Source organism: Egretta garzetta, unplaced genomic scaffold (assembly GCF_000687185.1).
Source record: "Egretta garzetta isolate BGI_Z169 unplaced genomic scaffold, ASM68718v1 scaffold313, whole genome shotgun sequence".
Taxonomy (NCBI): domain Eukaryota; kingdom Metazoa; phylum Chordata; class Aves; order Pelecaniformes; family Ardeidae; genus Egretta; species Egretta garzetta.
The window spans coordinates 2457842-2479539 of NW_009259063.1; the positions used below are offsets into that span (position 1 = coordinate 2457842).

General features: G+C 36.5%; 1 protein-coding gene across 1 annotated transcript in view; it reads left to right on the top strand.

The window, feature by feature from the left end:
• Positions 1–9084: 9084 nt before the first annotated feature.
• The window catches only part of STT3B (STT3 oligosaccharyltransferase complex catalytic subunit B), a 30665-nt gene continuing 18051 nt past the window's right edge, over positions 9085–21698 (top strand). Inside the window, exons 1-5 of the mRNA XM_009635151.2 lie at positions 9085–9188; positions 10835–11122; positions 12862–12927; positions 16476–16575; positions 20984–21082. Coding sequence (XP_009633446.1) covers positions 10850–11122; positions 12862–12927; positions 16476–16575; positions 20984–21082 — 538 coding nt within the window. The 5' untranslated portion in view covers positions 9085–9188; positions 10835–10849. The remainder of the gene's footprint in view (positions 9189–10834; positions 11123–12861; positions 12928–16475; positions 16576–20983; positions 21083–21698) is intronic.

Here is a 21698-nt window from a genome sequence, read left to right on the forward strand (position 1 = left end):
GCTATAGTTATTTGGGTGTTATAGGTTGTTTTGTTCTATAGTAGAAGACCATGAAAAAAGTGGCTTGGGAGCTAGCTGTCCACTGTTCCCTGTCACTTCTTGTGAAGCAGTCATGTTCAGCCCATTGATTCCTAGTATCATGTAATTTGCGGAGAGAATATTTTGCTGCTTAAAACATATTATTCAGCGAATTGCCTTTTGAATTTCTTTCTGCCAACCAGATTCTCATGTACCAGCCTTTAACTTAGAAGGTCCTGAAGTTAAGCTGCCTCCATTGTGTTAAAAACAAGTACAGCATGAATCTGTTTCATCCAGAAGAAATACCCTTCTTAAACATATTCTTGAATTTGTTGCAAAGCCTTCAGAGTTGCAAGATGCAAGGCTAATGCACCACAGAGTAGCCCAACAGTACTGAGAAAAAAAACCCAGACATAACACTATAGGGCCTTTTGAGTTTGTGGTAGTTAATACTGGATTGAACAGAGAAGTGGTACCTCTCAAGAAGCTGATACTGTCAAAAGATACGGAACCAATATTGCCATCAGTATTGATGGCAGTCATAGTGTAGTATCTGCAGTGAAGTGTATGACCAGTAGAGAAGAAAATGAGCATTCAGTTTTCCCCTGCAGGAATTCAAAATTATTCTGTTTGCATCTTGTCATTGAAACCTCTTGGGAATTTTGACTATCCCAAGAAAAAAATGGCATCATCAGTCTCTTCTTAGGTCTAAAATGTTGTTACATGTTATGAATGGCAGACTTTACTGGCAAAGTATGTCTTTCAGTATTGATAAAAGTAACTCTTAATAATTTGCCTTGAGACATAGAATAGTTCAAAAGCAAGACAGAAAAAAGTAATGAAAAAGCTTAATAGGCATTAGAGGAAATGTCTGAAACTGTAGGCAGATATACGCCCGCTACAGTGATGATGGAAAGCATATCGTGGCTTCAGATGTGGTATATTGTGTGAGAAGTATAAGCTGTGGTCATGGAACGCTTTAAAAAGCTTGCAGCGCTGTAGCAAAAATATTGAAGGTGCCCTGGGTGCTTTGAAGAAGTTAGAGTGACTGTATGACTACTGGCATCATGCAGTTCCTGATTTTAGCACTTGCTAAGCATGACATCTTATTGCAGGCAGTGAAAATACCATGCCAAGTAGTGGCAGTAGGAATGCTGTAATTCTTCTTAAACACATTGGGGACATTCTGATATTCTTAATGGTTATTCTATAACCATTCTGGTATTCTTCAGGATTTCCACTGCGCATGGTTGAATGTTGGACCTGAAAAAATAGGTGCCCCTCTGGTTGTGCCATCCAGCTTTTTTTTCTGCCTGGGCTTTCTACTGTTCTTCCACATCAGGGATTATTCCAATGGTGTTACAGGCAAGAGGAGTTCTGTTGCTTGGCTAGATTCCAGGAACAGAAACTTCCTCCTTCTTTGACTGAGAATTTCCATCTTTTCTGAAGTTAAGTGGCCACATCACTGCAGAACTTCCTGCCATTTTATTACTTTGGCATACTAACTATCCTTTGTATAAAAAAGGAGTCTTTGCCACATTTTTCTGACTGAATGTGTTTGTTCAGAATTAGGAAAACTGAAATCAAAAGCAGGATTATGATCAATTTTGAACCTGAGGAAACTCAGAATGATAGTACTGCTGCCAATTGTCTTATCGAACATCAGACTTCCGGTTGACAGTCAACTCACAGGATGTGTATTTCTCTTTTCAAATAGCCCTACTTGCAGCAAAACAGCTAAAGATCAGTTGGGCCTGTCTGAATGTAGGGCACTCGTAGGAGCTTTCACCAAATAGTTGATATTATCATAGAATCATAGGTTGGAAGGGACCTCAACCATCATCTAGTCCAGCCTTTCTAGGTGAGAGCACAGGCTAGACAAGATGGCCCAGCACTCTGTCCAGCTGAGTCTTAAAAGTGTTACCAATGTGGTAGGGTCAACCACTGCTCTGGGGAGGTTATTCCAATGGTTGACTGTACTCATTGTGAAAAATTTCCCTGTCATACCCAATCGGAGTCCGATATTAGTTGAGGCTTAACTTGGGATACAAAGAGTAATTACATATGCATACATCCTGAGATAAAATCATGAAGATTAAACAATCACAAATTCCATATTGAACGCCCTAAAAATGACAGAATTAGGACAATATTAAACTCTACATCAGCCAAAGCTTTGCTTTTTTTTCTTTCTGGTGGACTTGATTGACTTAATAATTGTCTTTTTCAATCAACTTTAGTAAGAATTGTGGAAATATGTTCCATGTCTTTTGTGGAAGACTGTGTAGAATTAATGTGTTCATGACTCCTGGGTGTGTGTTTGTTCAGAGAGGTGCAGAAGCTCCAGTTGAGTGTGCAAAGTTGTATTGGGTTTGTGTGGCAAGGTTGGGGGGGTGGGTACAGGGGTGGCTTCTGTGAGAAGCTGCTAGAAGCTTCCCCTGTGTCCGATAGAGCCAATGCCAGCCGGCTCCAAGATGGACCTGCTGCTGGCCAAGGCCAAGCCCATCAGCGAATGGTGGTAATGGCTCTGGGATAATATATTTAAGGGCTGGGGGGTGGGGGGGAACCCTCATGCAACAGCAACTGCAGGCAGAGGGAGGAGTGAGTATATGAGAGGAACAGCCCTGCAGACACCAAGTTCAGTGCTGGAGGAGGAGGTTCTCCAGGCGCTGGAGCAGAGATTCCCCTGCAGCCTATAGTGAGGCAGGCTGTCCCCCTGCAGCCCATGGAGTTCCACAGTGGAGCAGTTTGTGAAGAACCCCGTGGGAAGGACTTATGTTGGAGAAGTTCATGGAAGACTGTCTCTTGTGTAAGGGACCCCATGCTGGAGCAGGGGAAGAGTGTGAGGAGTCCTCCCCCTGAGGAGGAAGGAGTGGCAGAAACAGTGTGTGTGAACTGACCGCAACCCCCATTCCCCATCCCTCTGTGCTACTGCAGGGGAGGAGGTAGAGAATTTGGGAGTGAAGTTTAGCCCAGGAAGAAGGGAGGGGTGGGGGAATGGTGTTTTAAGATTTAATTTTTATTTTCTCATTACCCTTCTCTGAGTTGATTGGTAATAAATTAAACTAATTTCCCCAAGTCGAGTCTGTTTTGCCTGTGACAGTAATTGCTGAGTGATCTCTCTGTCCTTATCTCAACCCACAAGCCTTTCATTTTATTTTTCTCTCCTGTGTGCAGATGAGGAAGGGGAGTGATAGAGTGGCTTTGGTGGGAACCTGGTGTCCAGCCAGGGTCAACCCACCACAAAATTGATAACATCTTCCACGTAAAACTGTGGTATGTGTGCGTCTAGAGAAATTCCAGAAAAAAGATTTGTGGACACATAAGTACTTCATTATATATAAATGTTCTAATTAGGGACAATTCATGCAGTGTATCTTTATGTTTGTATTAGATTTAAGACCTAATAAAACCATTCTGCTGACATCAGCTTAAGTTGAAAAGAAAGGAACATGACATTTTTCTGAAATAAAATTGCCTGGTTACTTTTCCATTTTGCAGTTATGTCAGTTTAGGCTCAGGTAGATGGAGGACCGCCCTCCATCTTGCTGGTTCTTACACATGTAAAGCTCAGTGTATGTTTTCTCCGTTCTTACCATGAGGTCTGTAACGCCTTGGGTTTATGTTATGGGCGATAGGAAAGGCTCTTTACCCGTCATAAATACTTTTGCCTACAGGAATTGCTACTGCAAAATTCTGATCTTGATTAGTTGAAACTGGCTTAAATGTCCATACATACTTTCCCAAGGTTATAAACTCAATACAAATAAGCATTTTCATGGTGAGAAATACAGTCATAGTGCATTGAATTCACTATGTGATTTATGGGGTATTGTACTTCTATTTAAAAAACTATATGCAAAACTCATTGTGGTAACTGCTTATTCATAGATACAGACCGGAATAAGTCTTTCAGGATGTTGTGCTTGTAGTATAATACATAGGCAAGCAGGTGTTTTAAAATTTAATATGGAATACTGTATATATGTTTCATCGTTTCAGTGGAAGTTATTGAACTTTCTCATTAGATTTTCCATAAGTGTTGCAGTGAATAAATTCTTCCTTTGGATGCAAAGAGTATGTTGGATATGGATTCAATCTGCGACTGCCTTTTTCAAGAATCTGGATTTGCCATCTCTAATTAGATGCTGTATGCCAGAATTGATTCTGTAATCTACATTTGCATTAAAAACTGACTCCTAGAATTGCTCAGATAGCTTGTAGTGTTCACAGTTAGTTTGTATCATGTCATTTTTCTGAATTTGCAGATGTGAAAATTTTGTGCATCTGCAGCTGAAGACTTTTGGAGCACAGAAGCCTTTATAATTGCAGGCCTAGAAAATTTTCAACAGATCCTTCTAGTAAGGAGATTACATATTCTCAGATGGCTATAAAATGCCAGAGAGAAGATGTAGATGATGGCGCGATAGTAGCATGAAATTGATAGGGTTTTAGACAGTCAACAACATTCCTACAAGAAACAACACTCAGATATTTGTGCTCTGTTGTATTGGGATGGTCAGAGTAATTCCATCGCCATCAGTGTAATTTGCCTTAAATGTTGTTAGGATCTCGGTGAAGGGACTGTACATGTGCTCTTTTCCTATATGTTCTTACTTTCCCAGTAGGCTGAATTTTCTTTGAATGTTCATCTTAAATAGTACTTTTGTCAAGGAAATACTAAACTTAGGAATGTGAAAGCCAAAGATGTCTCCTTATAAATATAGCAGTAATTGTTCCTGGGAAGTGCTGGAGAATTCTATAGTTCCTGGATAGAGCAAGTGATTGCTGTGAATAGCATTAACTAATCATCTTACAGCTTTACCTTGTGTCATCAAAAAAGCAGTTCATACAGTGGAATAAAAATCAAACTCAAGCATGAACAGATAGTTAAGGTTAAGTAGTAACAGTACATAACATATAACTGAAAACTTTGCAGACTTTATTTTGCAAATTGCCTAGTTAAACTTTCCAAATTAAAAGAAAAAAAAAATATGCCTGTGCTCAGTTGCTTTGCTGTTGCTGCTTGAGCTCTGTTATATGTTGAAATTAAATATGCTTTGAAAATGAAAACCATATCTTTATTAACTCATCTTCAGTTTTCTACTGAACCAACTGATGCAGGTATCTCCAATAGTGCTACGAAATTAATGGTACCATGCGTAGAATGCTTTCGTGATCATCAGAGCACCCCCAGAAGGTTCAGATTACAATACCAGCCTAATTTGGTGGTTGGGACTTCGAATTCTGAAATGTACAAAGATGTAGGATTATTTGATGATTCCTTTAAAGCTTAGCTCAGAGGAGGAGACAGTTCAAGCTATAGACCTGACAGAAAGAGGCAAGGAGAACAGCAGAGCATCACTTTTCCTCCTAGAACGTCAGCTAAAATAAGAAAAGTCAACGCTTACTGGTGTTAGTCAGTCAGGTCCTTAAGAGCTCTTCTCTGATGAATGTTACAAGTGTGTATCTTCACAACATGGGCTGAGAACTTGAATATTCATCTCAGTCTTTCAAGCTAAGTTCTTATTTAGGCATGTGCTTCATGTAATTTTTTTCTTTACTCTTCTCAGGTCTGTCTCAAATTGATGTGCCTCAGAGGGATGAGGGAGGATGAGAGGGAATCTGGGGAGATGGGTGAATGGTTCCCATACCTCAAGATCAGATAGGTGTGAGGGTTGAGGGTCGGAGAAGAGGGATCCTTTGCTTCAGTCTGGTCCTGTCATGTAGTACTGCATCCAGTTTAGTCACCGTATCTAGCAGCCTACTCCAATCCTGTGTCTCCTTGACTAACGTCTAGCCAGTCAGAAAGAGGATTGGCTAAAACCCATAAATATCACCTATTGTTGCTGCTGCTGGAGATGGAAGAACTGGGGAAGGCAGTGACACCCAAGCCTGAAATGTAACCCCTACCCAGCACTGGCTGTTCTTGTCTCCATTCAGATTCCTCCTTCAGCTGCTGCCCCTCATCTCCAGGATGCAGGCATAGGTAGCAGTGGGGTTTTTTCTGATATTTCCCAGGGCTGTTTTACACCCCTATGAAACCTATAGATATTTGTAGATACTGTGACAGTACTGCTGTAGAAATACCATACTACTGTGTAGGGTTCCAAACACAGTTTGAAAAGTACCAAGATAGTAAGAAGGTTGTGCGACTACGGTTTGCAATGCGATACTGTTCATTATTGGCTCTCTCCGTAACGGCCAAAAGGGCAAGAGTTTTACAAGGTTCAGGCTAAAGGAATAGAGCACTATGAAGTGGGCAAGTGGTATCGAAGCATGTTACTAGCATCATGTGATTGCTAGGCCATGCTGTTGTCTGGTGCACTGCCCATTGCTGCCAGTGTCAATGCTTGAAGCTGGCTTTGATATGCAGCACTACTCATTGTGCTTCTCCTTAGCTATGCATATGTTTATATTTACATTTTAACTTACTTTGTTTGCAGGTTACCTAGTGGGATGTGAAGTGAGCACTTTTTTTTTAAAGTCAAAGTGAGGTGCTATAGTTAAGCTTCTGAATAGTTTTTTTAGGTTTCTGTGGTCAGAAGGTTATTTCTTGTTCTCACGTATAGGTCTTCTCACAGTGAAAAATTAATGTATCTATAGTATTGCTAATAATTTCTGCTGTAAAGATATGCTCAGCTGTCTCTGCATGCTTTCACTTGTGGCAATAGAATCAATCGCTTTTTGAAAGAAGGGGTTAATAGGAGGGAAGATGAAATTCGTACCTCTTAAGTGGTAGAAGTAGAATGCTGTTATGTTGCATTTCAATTTGGGGTGGTAATTCATTCTTATTAAAGACTTGATGGATGCTGCCAAAGCACAAGACAGTTGTTCGCATCCTTCTGAAGTCAGTTATGAAGCTTTAGTAGTTCAAAACATGAGGAGAATGTCAATATATATTCTTAATCTTTTAATGCTCTGAAAGTAAACATTAGTCATACTTTTGTAGCCTCTGTGAGTTTGAGTCATGATTTAAAAATTTGAAAGTAATCTTTCTTGTTTCCTTTTTAAAGTTCTAGGATAACAACATTGGCTGGGTTTTCAGTGCATTTTAAGTCCGGTCCATAGCTGGCTGGATTGTATGCGTCCCGTGCTACATGAAGCTCCTGCTTTGTCTCCTACCATACTGCAGGCACTTGGCACTAAACAAATTAACAATAGACCTTGCTATACTAAGATAAGAGGCTAATTTTACAGGTACAGCATTCCATAAATCACATTATAGTTGACAGTTCAGAACTGGAGAATTAATTACTATTTAGAAATCTAGTCAAATGGGAATAGTTGCAGGCTTATTAGAAACAAATGTCACATTGCTGTTTGATACAAAGATTTCTAGGTCAGAATGACTGCTGTTTATGTGAAATTTCTTATGTAAACAGGACTACTTCTGAAAGTCCACAGTTTTAACAGTTAATGTACCCTATATAACTGCTTATTTAACATGTAAGAGAGTGTTCCTGAAAATACTGCGCACTCTTTTTTGTTTATTTACTTGTTTTTAATGTCACTTGACTGATGCTGTGGTAGTTCGGTCAGTGGAAATATGCAAGTTTGTTGACATATGGACTTGAATTTCAATTCTTTTTGTTTTTTCACTGTGTAGATGAAGAAATCTACTCGTGAACTCTGTGTGGTTGTACTCTAGATATTAGACTTGTACTGATTAAACAAGTAGGAACTTGATGAATCTTACAGTCTTGAGTGACATTAGATTTATTCTGTTGAAATTAATTAGTTCAAAGTAAACCTGTGATATTTTGGGAATCCTAGATATACAAAAGAATTTGATGTAGTGTTAAAATTTATGTTAGAAGTGATGCCTGTTACTGATGTAAGTGGATACTTTCATAAAATAGACAAAATGAAAAATACACATGAGCTTTTCTAGTCTTGAATACTAACTGTCTTTGGAAGTCTTTCATGGTGGCTTGCTCATCTAGCCTGTTGTCTGTTACAGTATTCTATTTAATCATCTGAACTTCTACTTAATTAATGAATATAATCTTTAATACTTCTTTAATGAATTGTTATCTAAATTCCAGTTAGAATATCTATTAGAGGGTTGGGTTTGTGGAAGCTTCTTGTTTCTGAAGTGATGTTCACTCAGGTTTTTCTAAGCCTAAACTTTGTTTACAAGACTTTACAGCATCAATACCTGTAGCCTTGTTAGTTTGGCTTTTGAATAACGATCATGTAGAAGTTGCAGTTTGGGGTAACATGCACTGCAGTTATTCTCATAGCAGTCTGATACCTAATTTGAAGAATTAATGGAATTGGTGATAGTTGAAAGGTTTTGCTATCTGAAGTTTGAGAGGTTGGAAAAATTATATGCCAGAAAAGTGGAAAATTAATGCCTTGATTGCAATCCATCAATGTTTTTAATGGTATATGGGCAATGTGGAAGACTGAACTGAAGGTATGCATGGGAGGGCTTTTGTTCTACAAGGAATTTTCTGCACCAGAGAATGTACAAACTTTGAAGTTGAAGCTTCATCTACATAGATTCTACGTTTTGTAGATTCTTATTGATTGAAAGAAATGAATATGTCAAGGCCGTTAGTTCAATAGTATGAACAAATAGACAGCAGCAGATGTACTGGGTAGCTATCATGTCTCAGAATGGGAGTCTTGCATTGATTCTTCCATGATCTTAATTCTGCTTAAGTGGTGTTCTGGATATGGTAAATAATTGGTTGACAGACTACATTTGAAAACTACCTTTAAAAAGGAATGCAGAAAATGACAGGAGTGTTTGTCAGAGTGATAGAAAACTTCTTAATGTTTACAAAAAAAAAACCCCCAAATTGTTACATTTAATCTGTGGATGATTTTCTACTGGCTGTAGAAATGAAGAAAATATAGTGGTTAGTAACTGAGAGCCTAGTAATTTACTTTAAAACTCTATAGATTTAGAGAGGACCATTGTACCTATATACTAAATGAAGTGCTAAAGTTTACTTTCTAAGTCTTAGAAAAGAGATGACTTAAGGTATGCTTAAAACTTTGGTTCTTGATTTTTTTTTTATCTTCTCCCCCCCCCCCCCTCTTCTTCTAGGTTTAACTATAGATCAACACATCATCTTGCATCCCATGGGTTTTATGAATTTTTAAATTGGTTTGATGAAAGAGCATGGTATCCACTGGGAAGAATAGTAGGTGGAACTGTAAGTATTGTAATAATAACTTAAAGATTACTTTGCAGTAAGTGGTTTTTTTTTTTTTCCACTTTCAATACTAATTTGACATTGATAAAAGGAGAATCTTAACAAACTATGCTTTTAATTGTCAAATTGCTGCAGAGGAAATAGCAAGATGTTTTTAATTTTTAGCTGCAGGAGCTAAGACAGTAAGACAACATGATTTAGTCTTTATTGAACAGCATACTGTGAACAAGAAATACAGAACCGAGTTTTACTTCCTCACATATGAACTTCTAATAGTAATAAATAAGGGTATTATGACTCCTGTAATTCTGGTACATGAAATGAAAAAAGCAAAAAAAAAAATTGTTCTTTTTTTAAAAAAACAGTTATCTAAATCTCTTAAGGCACAAGTTTTAATCCTGTGGTATATCTTGAGTGGACTTCATGTGTGTATGGAAAATGTTAGGATTTCACTAGGAAAAGATCTTTTGAAACTATATCAGTGGGACATCTGTATGAAGCATGAGGAGTAGGTAAGATTAGTGTCGATACAAGTTATAGTACATATCATTTAAATGCATCTCCGAACTTCATTGTAACAATTAGATCGCCATTTGGTTTAGTATCTTAGAGATACTTGAGACTATTTTTATGTAACATATATTTGTGTTTTTTCCATTCCTGTCTTATATGAAGTAAAATCCCTTGGGAAATAGAATTGAAATGTTGATTGCATACATTATTTTGCAAGTCGCGTGGCATACTATGCTTTAATAGTTTATCTTGAAAACCATGTCTCAAGGATATATGCAGGGGAATGTTCCATTGTCTGTTAATTTCACTTAGTACAACACCCTTCTTAGCTTTTGAAAGAAACTAAGACAGGTGAAGTACATATTAACTTTTCTAGTACATATTGATTTTTCTAATGTTGATAAATGTGGGAGGGTAGAATTCCTATTAAGCATATTTTAATGTTCTCCAATATTCTATGATGGGTTCAATAGATTCATGTAAGCCTATGCTACCTTTCCTGGAGAAGATCTTAATTCAATTTTATAGGACTTTATTTTAATCCTTTATATCCAAAGATATCTACAGATGTATTGCAAATATATAATAGTCAACTGACTGTCAGCTTGTCAGCTTAAAAAAAAAAAAGCCTGTTGATGCACATTTTCTTTCTCCATGGGTAACAAGAATTAAAAGAGTGGAACGGTATTTTGAAGGAAAATGGATAGGCCTGGGAAATTTGATTGGGTTTCTTGTTGGTTTAGGAATTTTGGCTTTGTTCTTTTCTTAAACCTGTTAGCTGGCTTGAAATTCTCTTGCAAACTTTAGCTTCTGCTTCCATACCTTAATGACAGATTCTTCTCATTATATGATAGATGTCAGGCAAGACAAGATATTATCTGTGTGCTGCTTATTCATTTGCAAAATGGATTGTATGTAATTGTTAGCATTTGGATAATATTTAAAGAAGCTCTGATATTCAGCAGTGTTGTCAAAACATGATTAAAATAGTATTAAAATAATTCCATTAGCTTTACCTGCACACTGCTTATATCAGCTTAAGAAATGACTGTTTTGTTGCAAATTATATGCAAGTAACCTTACCATGATCATTTTCTGCAGTAACCTAGTGGGTTTTTTTCCCCCTCCTTTAGGTATACCCAGGACTGATGGTGACAGCAGGCCTTATACATTGGATTTTAAATATGCTTAATGTGACAGTCCATATAAGAGATGTATGTGTGTTCCTAGCACCAGTTTTTAGCGGCCTTACAGCTATTTCTACTTTCCTGCTTACCAGAGAACTGTGGAACCAGGGAGCCGGGCTTTTAGCTGCCTGTTTTATTGCCATAGTTCCAGGTTACATATCCCGATCAGTAGCAGGATCATTTGACAATGAAGGCATAGCTATTTTTGCACTGCAGTTCACATACTATTTATGGGTAAGTAATTGCTGAGTCTTTTGCTTTGGAAAGGTTTTTTGGTTCCTCCTCCAACCAAATGACTGATTTTTCTTAGAATCCATTGAATTCTTATTTTCTTCCCTCTCATCCCTCTTCCCCTTGGCTTTTGATCAGGCAAGTACTGAGAAGTCACATGATCTGAACCACTCCATAATCATGCTCTTTAGTTTGCTATGTAAAAGTACTGTTCAACTGAAGTATGTGTCCCCTGTAGTAGTAATAGTAATAATAGTAATGATGGTAAGTATAAATTTAAAGCAAACAGAAGGGTTGTTTCTGTTTTTCAGTTTGGAAGTATTAGTATTACGTGAGCATCAAACTTTAGCCTCCTTATTTAGCTAGTGATATATTATCTGAATATAAAGTGCTTTGAATTGTCTTCTGGAGAACCTGTTGACTGTATGGAGGATATGGGGTTTGACTTAAGCATCCAAATTAAATACCCAACAGAGCAACATTAAATACCTTGCTCTGTCCAAAGCAAGATGTTGATACTGATTGCATACTTAAAAAAAATAGTCTGATGTCTTCTAATTAGCCTATTTACTACTGCAGCTTGTCTGTCACTCCTTAGTCTTTATGTAGAATTGCATCTGTAATGCAGTTTTGTATGAAGGAGTTTAGGCAAGCTGGAGTTTTTCTGGACTGTTGCATCTGTTTTGGAAATATCACAAATAGCATAATTATATTGTTAATTCAGCATAGATGGTTCTGTCCCTTGTGCGTTCCTTGGATGAATATACTTTTCATCTTTAGTGTCTCCATGTATGTACTTGGTCATTACAGCTTCTCCCATGATTTTGTCAAGAGTTCTGCTTTTCATAAGCAGATGCATACTCACAAGTTTTTTAGCTTCAGAGTATTTCAAACTTGGGATGTTGTTGGTAGGAGTGTAATGGAAGGGATTTCAAATTTTTCATGCCTGAGTGACTGGTGTTACTTAAATGCAGGTTTTTTAAATCTCGTCTTAGAATAAACTGCAGCTGTAAAGGTATAGTGTGTTTGATAACAATAATAGAATCAACCTATGTTGTTGCTTTATAACAACTGAGACATGATAGCAGTTATCTGTTCTTACGGAACTCATACTTAACTGCATTGTGCAATAATGTTTGCATGAACTCTTTTAGAATTGTGTGTGAATCAAATACATTTTATAGATAACTTTCTAGCTTTATTTAATGTCGTTTTTTCATTCCTATTTTCCCACACCACAATCACCACCATCAGTTTTGGACAAAATCATACTCCTGGGCCAGTTCATGGATCCCACTAAACCTTTAGTAGTATCTGGATGCTCTCATTAACGTTAAGTGAGTTTTTCAAAATTACAGAATAGGTCTTTCATCTATAATTGTGGAGTTGGGTCTGGTGCCAGCCAAAGTAAGCCGTGGATAGTCTACACTTAAAATTATAAAGTGGTGCAATGTCTTAGAGAAAGTAGCACAGAGGTGCTGTAACTGCTTTACTACTCAGATCACAAAGCAGAGAGTTGCATTGCATCCTGTCTCTGCTTTAACTATAGAGATAGGTATAAGCTGGTTTGTGTGTGAATGAATTGCTCTTGTAGTTTGGTTTTATAGACATCAGTTCAAAAGCTTAGAAATATAATTTGGTATGTGCTAAAGATGTTCTCTTGACAGTTGTTTTGGAATGAAATTTTTGGAATATTGTCCAGTATCTTTTTGTCATTCATAAATACTTGGTTATTTTTAAAGGTGAAGTCTGTGAAAACTGGGTCGGTGTTTTGGACAATCTGCTGCTGTCTATCCTACTTTTACATGGTAAGCCTTTTATATATATATATAGATAGATAGATAGATATAAAAAAAAATAGCTAAACTATTTGAGTAGGGCTTACATAATCCATACGTTGCTAAAGAATAGAAGAAAGAGATTTTAATCTTTGTTGGAGCCATAATATAAAATTGTTGCTTCATATTACTATTTAAAACCTTAAATATATGAGTAAAAAGACATAATATTTTGAAGTTTAAGCTATTTAAATAAACACAATAAAAACAATTTTTTTGGAAAAACTCTATAATAACTTTACTTACAAATTTATCCAATGCTATGAATAGGTACTCTGATTCAGTGGGATTTTTGTTTCGGTAGAGGTGAATTAAAGTGGAATTTTTATATTAATGTGTGTCATTATTACTAAAGTGCAATAATAATATTTAAAATTTATAGAGAAATTTACACTTGTATAACTTTGAAAGCTATTTATTTGGGTATAATTATGCCATAAAGTAAAGCTTACCACTAGAACTGCTGAATGAATTCAGTGTCAGGTTAAATGACCATAAAGTCCCTTTTCATTCTTGATCTATGAAAATGGAGGCTATTGTAGAGATATTCCTAAGGGCTAACAGAGGAGAAAAACAGTAGTAAATTGAGGAGATAAAACTAATAGCAAAATGGAGGGGATTGGTTTCCTCCCTCCTCAGTCTTCTGAAACCTTAGACTTGAGGAATTGTCCTGTATGAATCAGTCAAAAGTCCTTTTTTCCCCTGATAAACTCTTTTTTTTTTTTTTTTGGGGTTTTTTTTTTTTTTGGGTTTTTTTTTTTTTTTTTTTTTTTGCCAGTGGTGGGACAGTCAGGCTAATTGCTTGGTGTCAGTTTAAGGTTGAGGTCTCAAATCCTGCTTTTCTACAGTCAGGTAACTAGGCTTGCAAGAAAAAGGAACTTATGAACTGTTTTGCATGTCTTAATTTGAAGTATAAGGTTAATTCAGAGGTTATCTGGATGCTGCCTAGTTTTCCTCTAGCTTTGAGGTTCATTGGGATTTCTAGAAGATTTTTGCTGTTAATACAGCAAATAATAGCTCTGTATATGTCACCAAAGAGGATAGCTATCTCCTGTTAAGAGTACATTTACTTCCTCCCCCATTTCTCCTCCTTCCACCAAGTCGTTAAATAAACAGCCACTTCTTTACATATAGCATTGCTGGTTTTATATCATTACAGTGAAGAGATCTGTAGGTTTGGTACAGACTTATGTGCAACACAAAATCAGGCAACTAAGTTTTTGAATTGTTATATTTATATACCATAGTCTTTTTTATATTGTGCCCGTTTATTGGCAATATCCTCTAAAAGTGCTGTTCATAAATATGCAGGTAACAAATACGATACTTCTACAATTTTATTGCTGAAAAATCACACAATAACAAGTTCTTCCCATCTTAGTTTGACTAGTGTCTTGGTCTGTGGGATTGTACAAGAGGGAGGGGATGTGATCTAGAGTAAGCATGATGACAGAATGTGTGGAATCAGTGTCATCATCATGACATTCAATCCTTGAGTGTAAATTAATGGTTTTCTTTTATTTTCCTTTCAAGTGCTGTCAACCAGCAAAAGGTTAAGATTTGTCCATAGCTTAGCCTCAGCGATTGGATGACAGAATTTTATTGCTACTTCATCCCTGGTGGTGGCTTTCCATATATTGTATTTCCCTTTGGGAAAGACTTTTGTTAAGGTGCCTTTCTAGATGTTTTGCTCAGATAAATTTTTAGGACAAAGCATAATTGTACTATTTGTTATGTAGTATTCATTTGTGTTTCTCTGTGTAAGTTAAAAATTAAATCAAATCACAGTTTTGAGGTAGTAAGAGTCAGTCCTTGCATGGGGAGTTTGGGGAACAGCTCCTTGAAAGAGTAATGGATATTTCATGGACTGACAGAAATCTTTCTTGGTACCTAAGTCTGCTTAAAATATATACCTAACTCACTGTGGTAATTTGACTCATAGCATCACACTGCGTTCCATAAGGAGAAGGGTTTTTTCCTGCATTTATATTTTTAGCATTTATTTGACTTCAGCAACTTCTGCTTCGGATAGCTTTTTATGACGAGGAGGTAAAATAAAACAGCTTTACATTTGAGCAATCCTTGTAGGAGTAATAGCATGTTTCCAGTCTTTTTGCCGATCTGTGAGGATGCCTCAGTTTTGATTGAAAAGTTCCAAAGTGCATCTTCAGTTCAGTACAATCTTCAGCGCTTAGATTTGGCTTAATATTTTGATAATTAGAGATGCAGGTCTCCGGTCCATACAAACTATCTGCTGCCTGCTTCATTCAAACCTTTCCCTAAATACGACAGTGTCCTAATTGCACATTTGTTCTCATTCTATTCTGTCTTACCTGTCTTCCTATAATATTTTCTCTCAATAGATAAACTTGCCTGTGTAAACCATGATACCGCATGCTAGTAATTTGGCAATCTGAAATGAGTTTCTAGAAAATTTAGAAGATTTCTATTCTGCTTGTTTCATGTTGTCTGAATCGGTTACCCCAAATTTTGAAACGCTGTTTTATAGTATTAGTATGAAAAACCGGTACTTGGCCTCATCCTTATTTTAGAATCTGTTCTATAGAACATAGTCACTTAGGTTTCTTTCTGGATTCTCAGGCTTTAAAAATACCTACATGAATCTGAGCCCTAAAGTACAAACCACATTAGCTAGTGCATTCTAAAAATGAAAATCTAGGGTAGGCATGGTACATATGGGAGAAGTCTAGATTGTAATTTGACAAGAGGACATGTGTTAAAATACAGATTGTCTAGTCAACAGTAGCCCTTCTAAATATGTTAGAAATTTAGATAACACATTGTAATGATGGCTCATTAAATCTTTATCTAAACCAGCAATCGGCGATATACTGTTAGCACTGTAGTGTTTCAGTTATAAGTAAGTCATACCAGTGCTTCTCAAGGGCTGCTGTTACTACAGGTTCGCATTATCTGTGATGTTGTTGTACACCATTTCAGCCCTGCTTCCCTGTGCATCCACCCCCTTCCTTTGTTTCTTTCCTGACACTGCAACCTGCATTGGCTGCTCTACTCCAGAAGTTCTGCTCCTGGAGGTGTAACTTGCTCCTGTTCTCCTCTCTGGCTGGAGATACTGTTCCCTGTCCCCACCAGAAAGTGCAGAGCACGGTGCTAAATTTGTACGTCAAAGGAAAATTTGGGATCCTACATGGGACTTCTACTGCTGCCTTTTGCTGCAGCCTTCACCGTGGGAAAAAGCCCCCAGCATCACATTCTTGTTTACCAGCGTGACCAGATTAGCTTGGGAGGAAGAGGAGATACAGGAAGGATAGCATTAAAAATCCACCAGCCCATTTCAAAAATCTTTCGGTATGTGTGGGTTTTGTTGGTAATAAATATTGAGAAAGATTCTGGTGGTATTACCAGTAGTTCTGACTGCTTGTCTAGGTGGGGTTTGTGTTTCCTTGTTAGACCATTAGGATGTATAAATCCAGCATTGGCTATCCTAAGAATTTGCAGATATTTTCGGATCTAATTTCCTATTCCATTTGTCATAGGTCTCTGCATGGGGTGGTTATGTTTTCATCATCAACCTTATTCCACTGCATGTGTTTGTTCTGTTGCTGATGCAGAGATACAGCAGGAGGGTCTACATCGGTAAGTTTTGTTCATTCAACAGTCATTCTCAAATGCTGAATCATGAGATATGAAATTAATTATACTGATGTGTTTTTTATCAAGTGGGAATTAAGTAATTGCATACTGGGTTGCATTTTATTAATTTGATTACTGATTATAGTCGGTTATCTTCTACAACATGGAAATAAGGAGTTAAAAAATACACTTTCAAAATTTCATATATGTAGCTGCTAACTAATTTTTTCCTTTCTAGTGCACTTGAAAAAAAAAAAACTGGATGATTTAATATTTGCAGAATCCTTTTAATGTATTTTTATATATATATGTGTGTGTATCTGTAATGATGTTTCATATTTTTTGTCTTTTCCTATTACATTAAACAACTGCTATCTTTAAAAAGTTGTACAGCAGAAATTATGCAAACGTACAGTATATTGTGACATTTATGAGAAAAGACATAGGGAATTTTCAGCAGCCATGTATATTTTATATAACCTAGACTAAAAAGTAGTGTAGGAGCCTGTCCACTCCACGTGAATCCTTAATATTTTATTGGGTTAATGGGTCAGCCTTCCTTCCAGTTTCAGGAATATGTGAATAGTGATCTGTAGTGATCTAGAGACTAACTTTTTAATTGATTTGCCCACCATTTTAAATACTCTGGAAACTCTTTTTACAGAGACTTTACCAGTTAAATCAGTTGGCCATGGTGTAGGTATGTGAATGAAATAAATAATAAGCAATTCAGGTATTCAAAGATTTATAAGTTAGCTGGCACATTTTTTACTCCCTAATGTGAAATCTTCACAATAGGTAGTTTGTTGAAGTATAATATTGCAGGATGTTTCGTATTTGTAGATGTATTTTTGTTACTGATTTTAATACTGTTTTATCTTTGTATTTTTAATTATTGTAATGGGTTTTTTTAGTGCCTGCTAGAGAAATTACTATATTTACATATATATTTGAATCATTAAATACGATAATATTTACTCAATTTATTCAAGTTCAGTTTTATATTTTTGTTACCAAAACTATAAATATTGGTTTCATGCTTCTTTATTAATCTATTTATGTAATTCAGAAACAGAAAATCTTTTTAAAAAAGAGAAAAAAAAAAGCTCTAACCCCCCCTTTTAATTTCTAATGTTAGTATTACTTAACTTCTTCATTAACTACTTCTTCATAACTTAAGGGGAAAGTAATTTATTTTGTTTTGCTTTTAAAATTGTCTTACTGAATATTTTCATTTTCCAATTTCTATGAGTTAGGCAAGAGAAAATTAAAGCTACTAATTATAAAATCCTGAAGCGATGTGGTAACCAGAAACAATAAAGAATAAGTGCTCTCGCTTTTTCAGCTTTCAATGAACTAGTCTTTGAACTCGTCTGGGGAAAATAGTACTGCAGGTTCATATGAAGTAAAGGTTTCGGCAGACGTTTGTTTTGCAAATAGCTACGGTGTTTTCAGATGTTACTGCCCTTCAGCTGTAAGGGAGATGAACTTCAGCAGAGTTGTCAGAATAAAAATGTGATTGCTGCTTTGCTGTTTCATTGCATGTGCCGGCTTAATTTAAGCTTTCGTGGGAAGCCTTACGCCCAGAAAAGTCTGTACGTCTCTCATTAGTATGTGATTTCTAGGTTTGTTTAACAGGATGTTTTTGTAAAACAGGTAAGAATGTTTAAGCACTTCTAGAAGGAAATTAAAGTGTGCTTCGTTTCCAAACCATTCAGATGGGGACAAGAGATTATAAAAGCTCATTGAAGTAGGGAGAATAAAGATATTTTTGGAGTTTCTGTGATACGCAGTTGCTAGTGTGCCTGCAGCAGTCTCATCGTTCTCAAAAAAAAAAAAACCAAACCACCAATGTGCAGCTAAAACTTTTGTAAGCTGTTTTCAGCTGACAGTAGCTAGTAAGATCTGCATCCTTTTTACTATTACCAAGATTTGTGGGGGCTTAATTTCTAGATCAGTTGCTTATGTTTAAAATAAACTAGCACGAACCTAACTTTTGTAATGGATGAACGTTTGATCTAACATAAATGTAGAGAACAATAATTGGTAGCACCAAGTTTTTAAAAATAGTGATGGCTTCCTTGTATGTATTTTTCATAGGCGTCTTCGTACACCGTAGAAAAGGTTAATGGGACCCAATCTGATATGTCTGGCAGTGTAATTTAGAGTCATTTAATGAGTAAAAATTTCCCAGAACATTAATTTTTTGCCAATTTTAAAATATTTTATGACTTGCAGGCAGATAAGTGGATCAGCCAGATAACTTCTGACCCAGTTGGCGTCAGTGGTGATCACACTACCTACATCTGAAAGCTTAAGCTGTGCTTTTCTTTTTTTGTCTTGACGGTGGTCTGTATCTTTCGTTCACATCTTACTAGCTTAGTCATTAAGAACAAGCGCTTATGATTCCAGTGTATTAGCAGCACTTGTACAGGTAAAAACCCCTTTATTCAGATACAGGAACCATTGATATTATTTTCTATTATTGTACTTGTAGTTTCTCTTGCAGTTTATCATATGTTTAAAAGTAAATGGTTTTATATTTGGAAAGGTACCAATATAGATTTGTCATGCTTGCACAATTTAGAGACTTGGAAATTTTCATTTCAGTCTGAATTTTTTTTTCCCCCCGGTACAATTTTTAAGTTCTGTATAATTTTCAAAATATTTAATAACAAAACCACGTAAGGATCTTCCAGAATTTAAAACTTAATTTCAATAATTCCTTGTACTATGTATTGGATTTTATAATTCAAATAGCAAGCGGGCATATATTTATATCAACTACTTCAGTATTTTAAAACTTTAGATAATTAGTGTTTATTTCTGGTGATTATAATCCATTAATTGAAGGTACATGGTCCAGTATTTGATCGTACTCCGGAGTTTTCCTGTGTTTGTGCAGTGTACAGCAACTGAAATTGTTTGTAAAATGAGTTTATCCACAGTAGATCAGAATGTATTTGTTCTTCACCTAGCTGAAGTTATAACCATGAGGATAGCTTGCAGGAACCAAAACTAACTTCTTGTTAAGAAGTTGCAGGGCTAGGCTTAAAAATTATGATTTACAATGGTCTAACAAATGTGAAATGTAGTGATTTATGCCAATCATTGAACTTCCACAGGATGGCAGTGTTGTAACACTTTCATGGTACAATAAGTGATTTATGTTGTAGTGAATTCCTCAAAAATTGAGCTTCCTACAGCAAAAATGTATTTCAGTGACATTAAGAGAGAATAGATCAGTAGCTAGGCCAAGCAGTGCAATGCAGGTGCTTGAAAGAATACACCAGAGAAGACAGCAAGTGGTTGGAAGTATCATCGCAGTCAGTTCTGTGACTTTTGGAAAGCATGTGGTACCCTGGGAGCGTACCAGTGAGCGTACCCAGTGAGACCAGGCAGGTGCTATGGAAATGATACCACTGGTAGGTGATGCGCTCCCCAACCTGTTCTCATGGAGGTTACTAAAGAATAGTATGAGTACAGGGATCTCTTCATAAGGTCGAGGCCGTACCAAAGACAGTGGTTTATGGTTTGTAGGAGTGTTTAAAAACCTGGGAGGCGGATTATTGCTGTTTGCCACTGAAGGAACAAAACTTCTTTTGGGCTTCAAGTTGGCTGGTTACTTCAAATGTAATCAGACTTGTGGCTGTTCAGAGTTGGTATTTTTCTCTTCCCCTCCCACCTCTTCTTCACCCTGGAAAACTGAGGACCAAAACCCTGTCAAAATAAAGTATATGAAACTTCAGTCATACATAATAATAATTATTATTATTAATAATAATATTAATATTATATATTGTGTTCTTGGCCTCTGCTTTCTGGGGGGTTATGAGTCCCCATGGTTGATATACATCTATTAATACATGTGCTTAATATTAGCTTTTAATTCTGTTGCTTTTCAGTTTCTTGGCATGCCTCTGCTCTTGCATTAAAAAAAGAACAGGCGTACCTCTGTCCATTTTCCACATAGGTAGTAAACACTTAAATATTTTGCTTCTTTGAGCTCTTGTCCCTTCAATTTCTCCTCGTACAGAAAGCTTCTTTTGTCACTTGTTATCTGAGAGCTCTTCCCCCACTCATGACCTGTGAAAACAAAATGGGAAGGGAAAACTGTTTCCAGGCTAGAGTGTCTTAGGTAGATGGTTTAGGAGGAGAAACAACAATTAGGAACAATACCTTTCATCTAATTTTAGAGGAAGTAGCAATAAGCAGGTTTATTCTAGTCAAAAGAGGAAAAAGTAATTAGGATGGCCGAAATATTTAGAATGATACAGTTCTGTTTCAGTGTCACTGAAGTTGGGGGAGGATGGACTCTGCTATGGAACCCAATGCTTTTTGAAATGTGTGTATTCATTTTCTTCTCACCTTTCTCTTCCTCCCCGCTCCTGCCTCTTTTTTTTTTTCCTAGCATATAGCACTTTCTACATTGTGGGGTTAATATTATCGATGCAGATACCTTTTGTGGGATTTCAGCCAATTAGAACAAGTGAACACATGGCAGCTGCAGGTAAGAAAATTAAATGTCTGCTTCCAAACAGCCTGCTTAGCACAAGAAAACCTCAAACCCTTGCGGCTTTGTTTCCTTGTATTAGACAGAACACATACTAACAAACCAAATTGTTAAAAGAAAAAGAGGTACAATTTAGTGTCTGTAGGGAAGTTTTCTTTCCAGTTGACACATTATCCTTCTTTATGTGAGTTAATGGAGGTAAAACGCCTCCATAACACTGGATCACTTACACATTCTGACAAGCGCTTATTTTACGCGTTTATAATCTCTACTGTTTTGCAATATAATGTTGCCTTCAAGCATTGTACGATTAAAACAATCCTTATTGGTAAACACAGTTTTTACTGAGCAATTTGGTTTTAGAGTTGATAGCCTTCTGTAATTTTTTGAAGTGGGTTAAATGCAAATTACTTAAATTACTAATCGGGAGGCTGATTTTTAAATAATGGATTTCAGTCTTGTTCGATTCTTTTTATTTCTTTAAAGTAAGTTGATTTTTCAATAGTTGTTAACATTCAGACATCTTGGTATCTTGACAGCAGTAGCCTCTACTAAGTCTCATGGGTTTATGTTTAATGGCATACACTGTTTGTGTGATATAATTTAGTTTGTT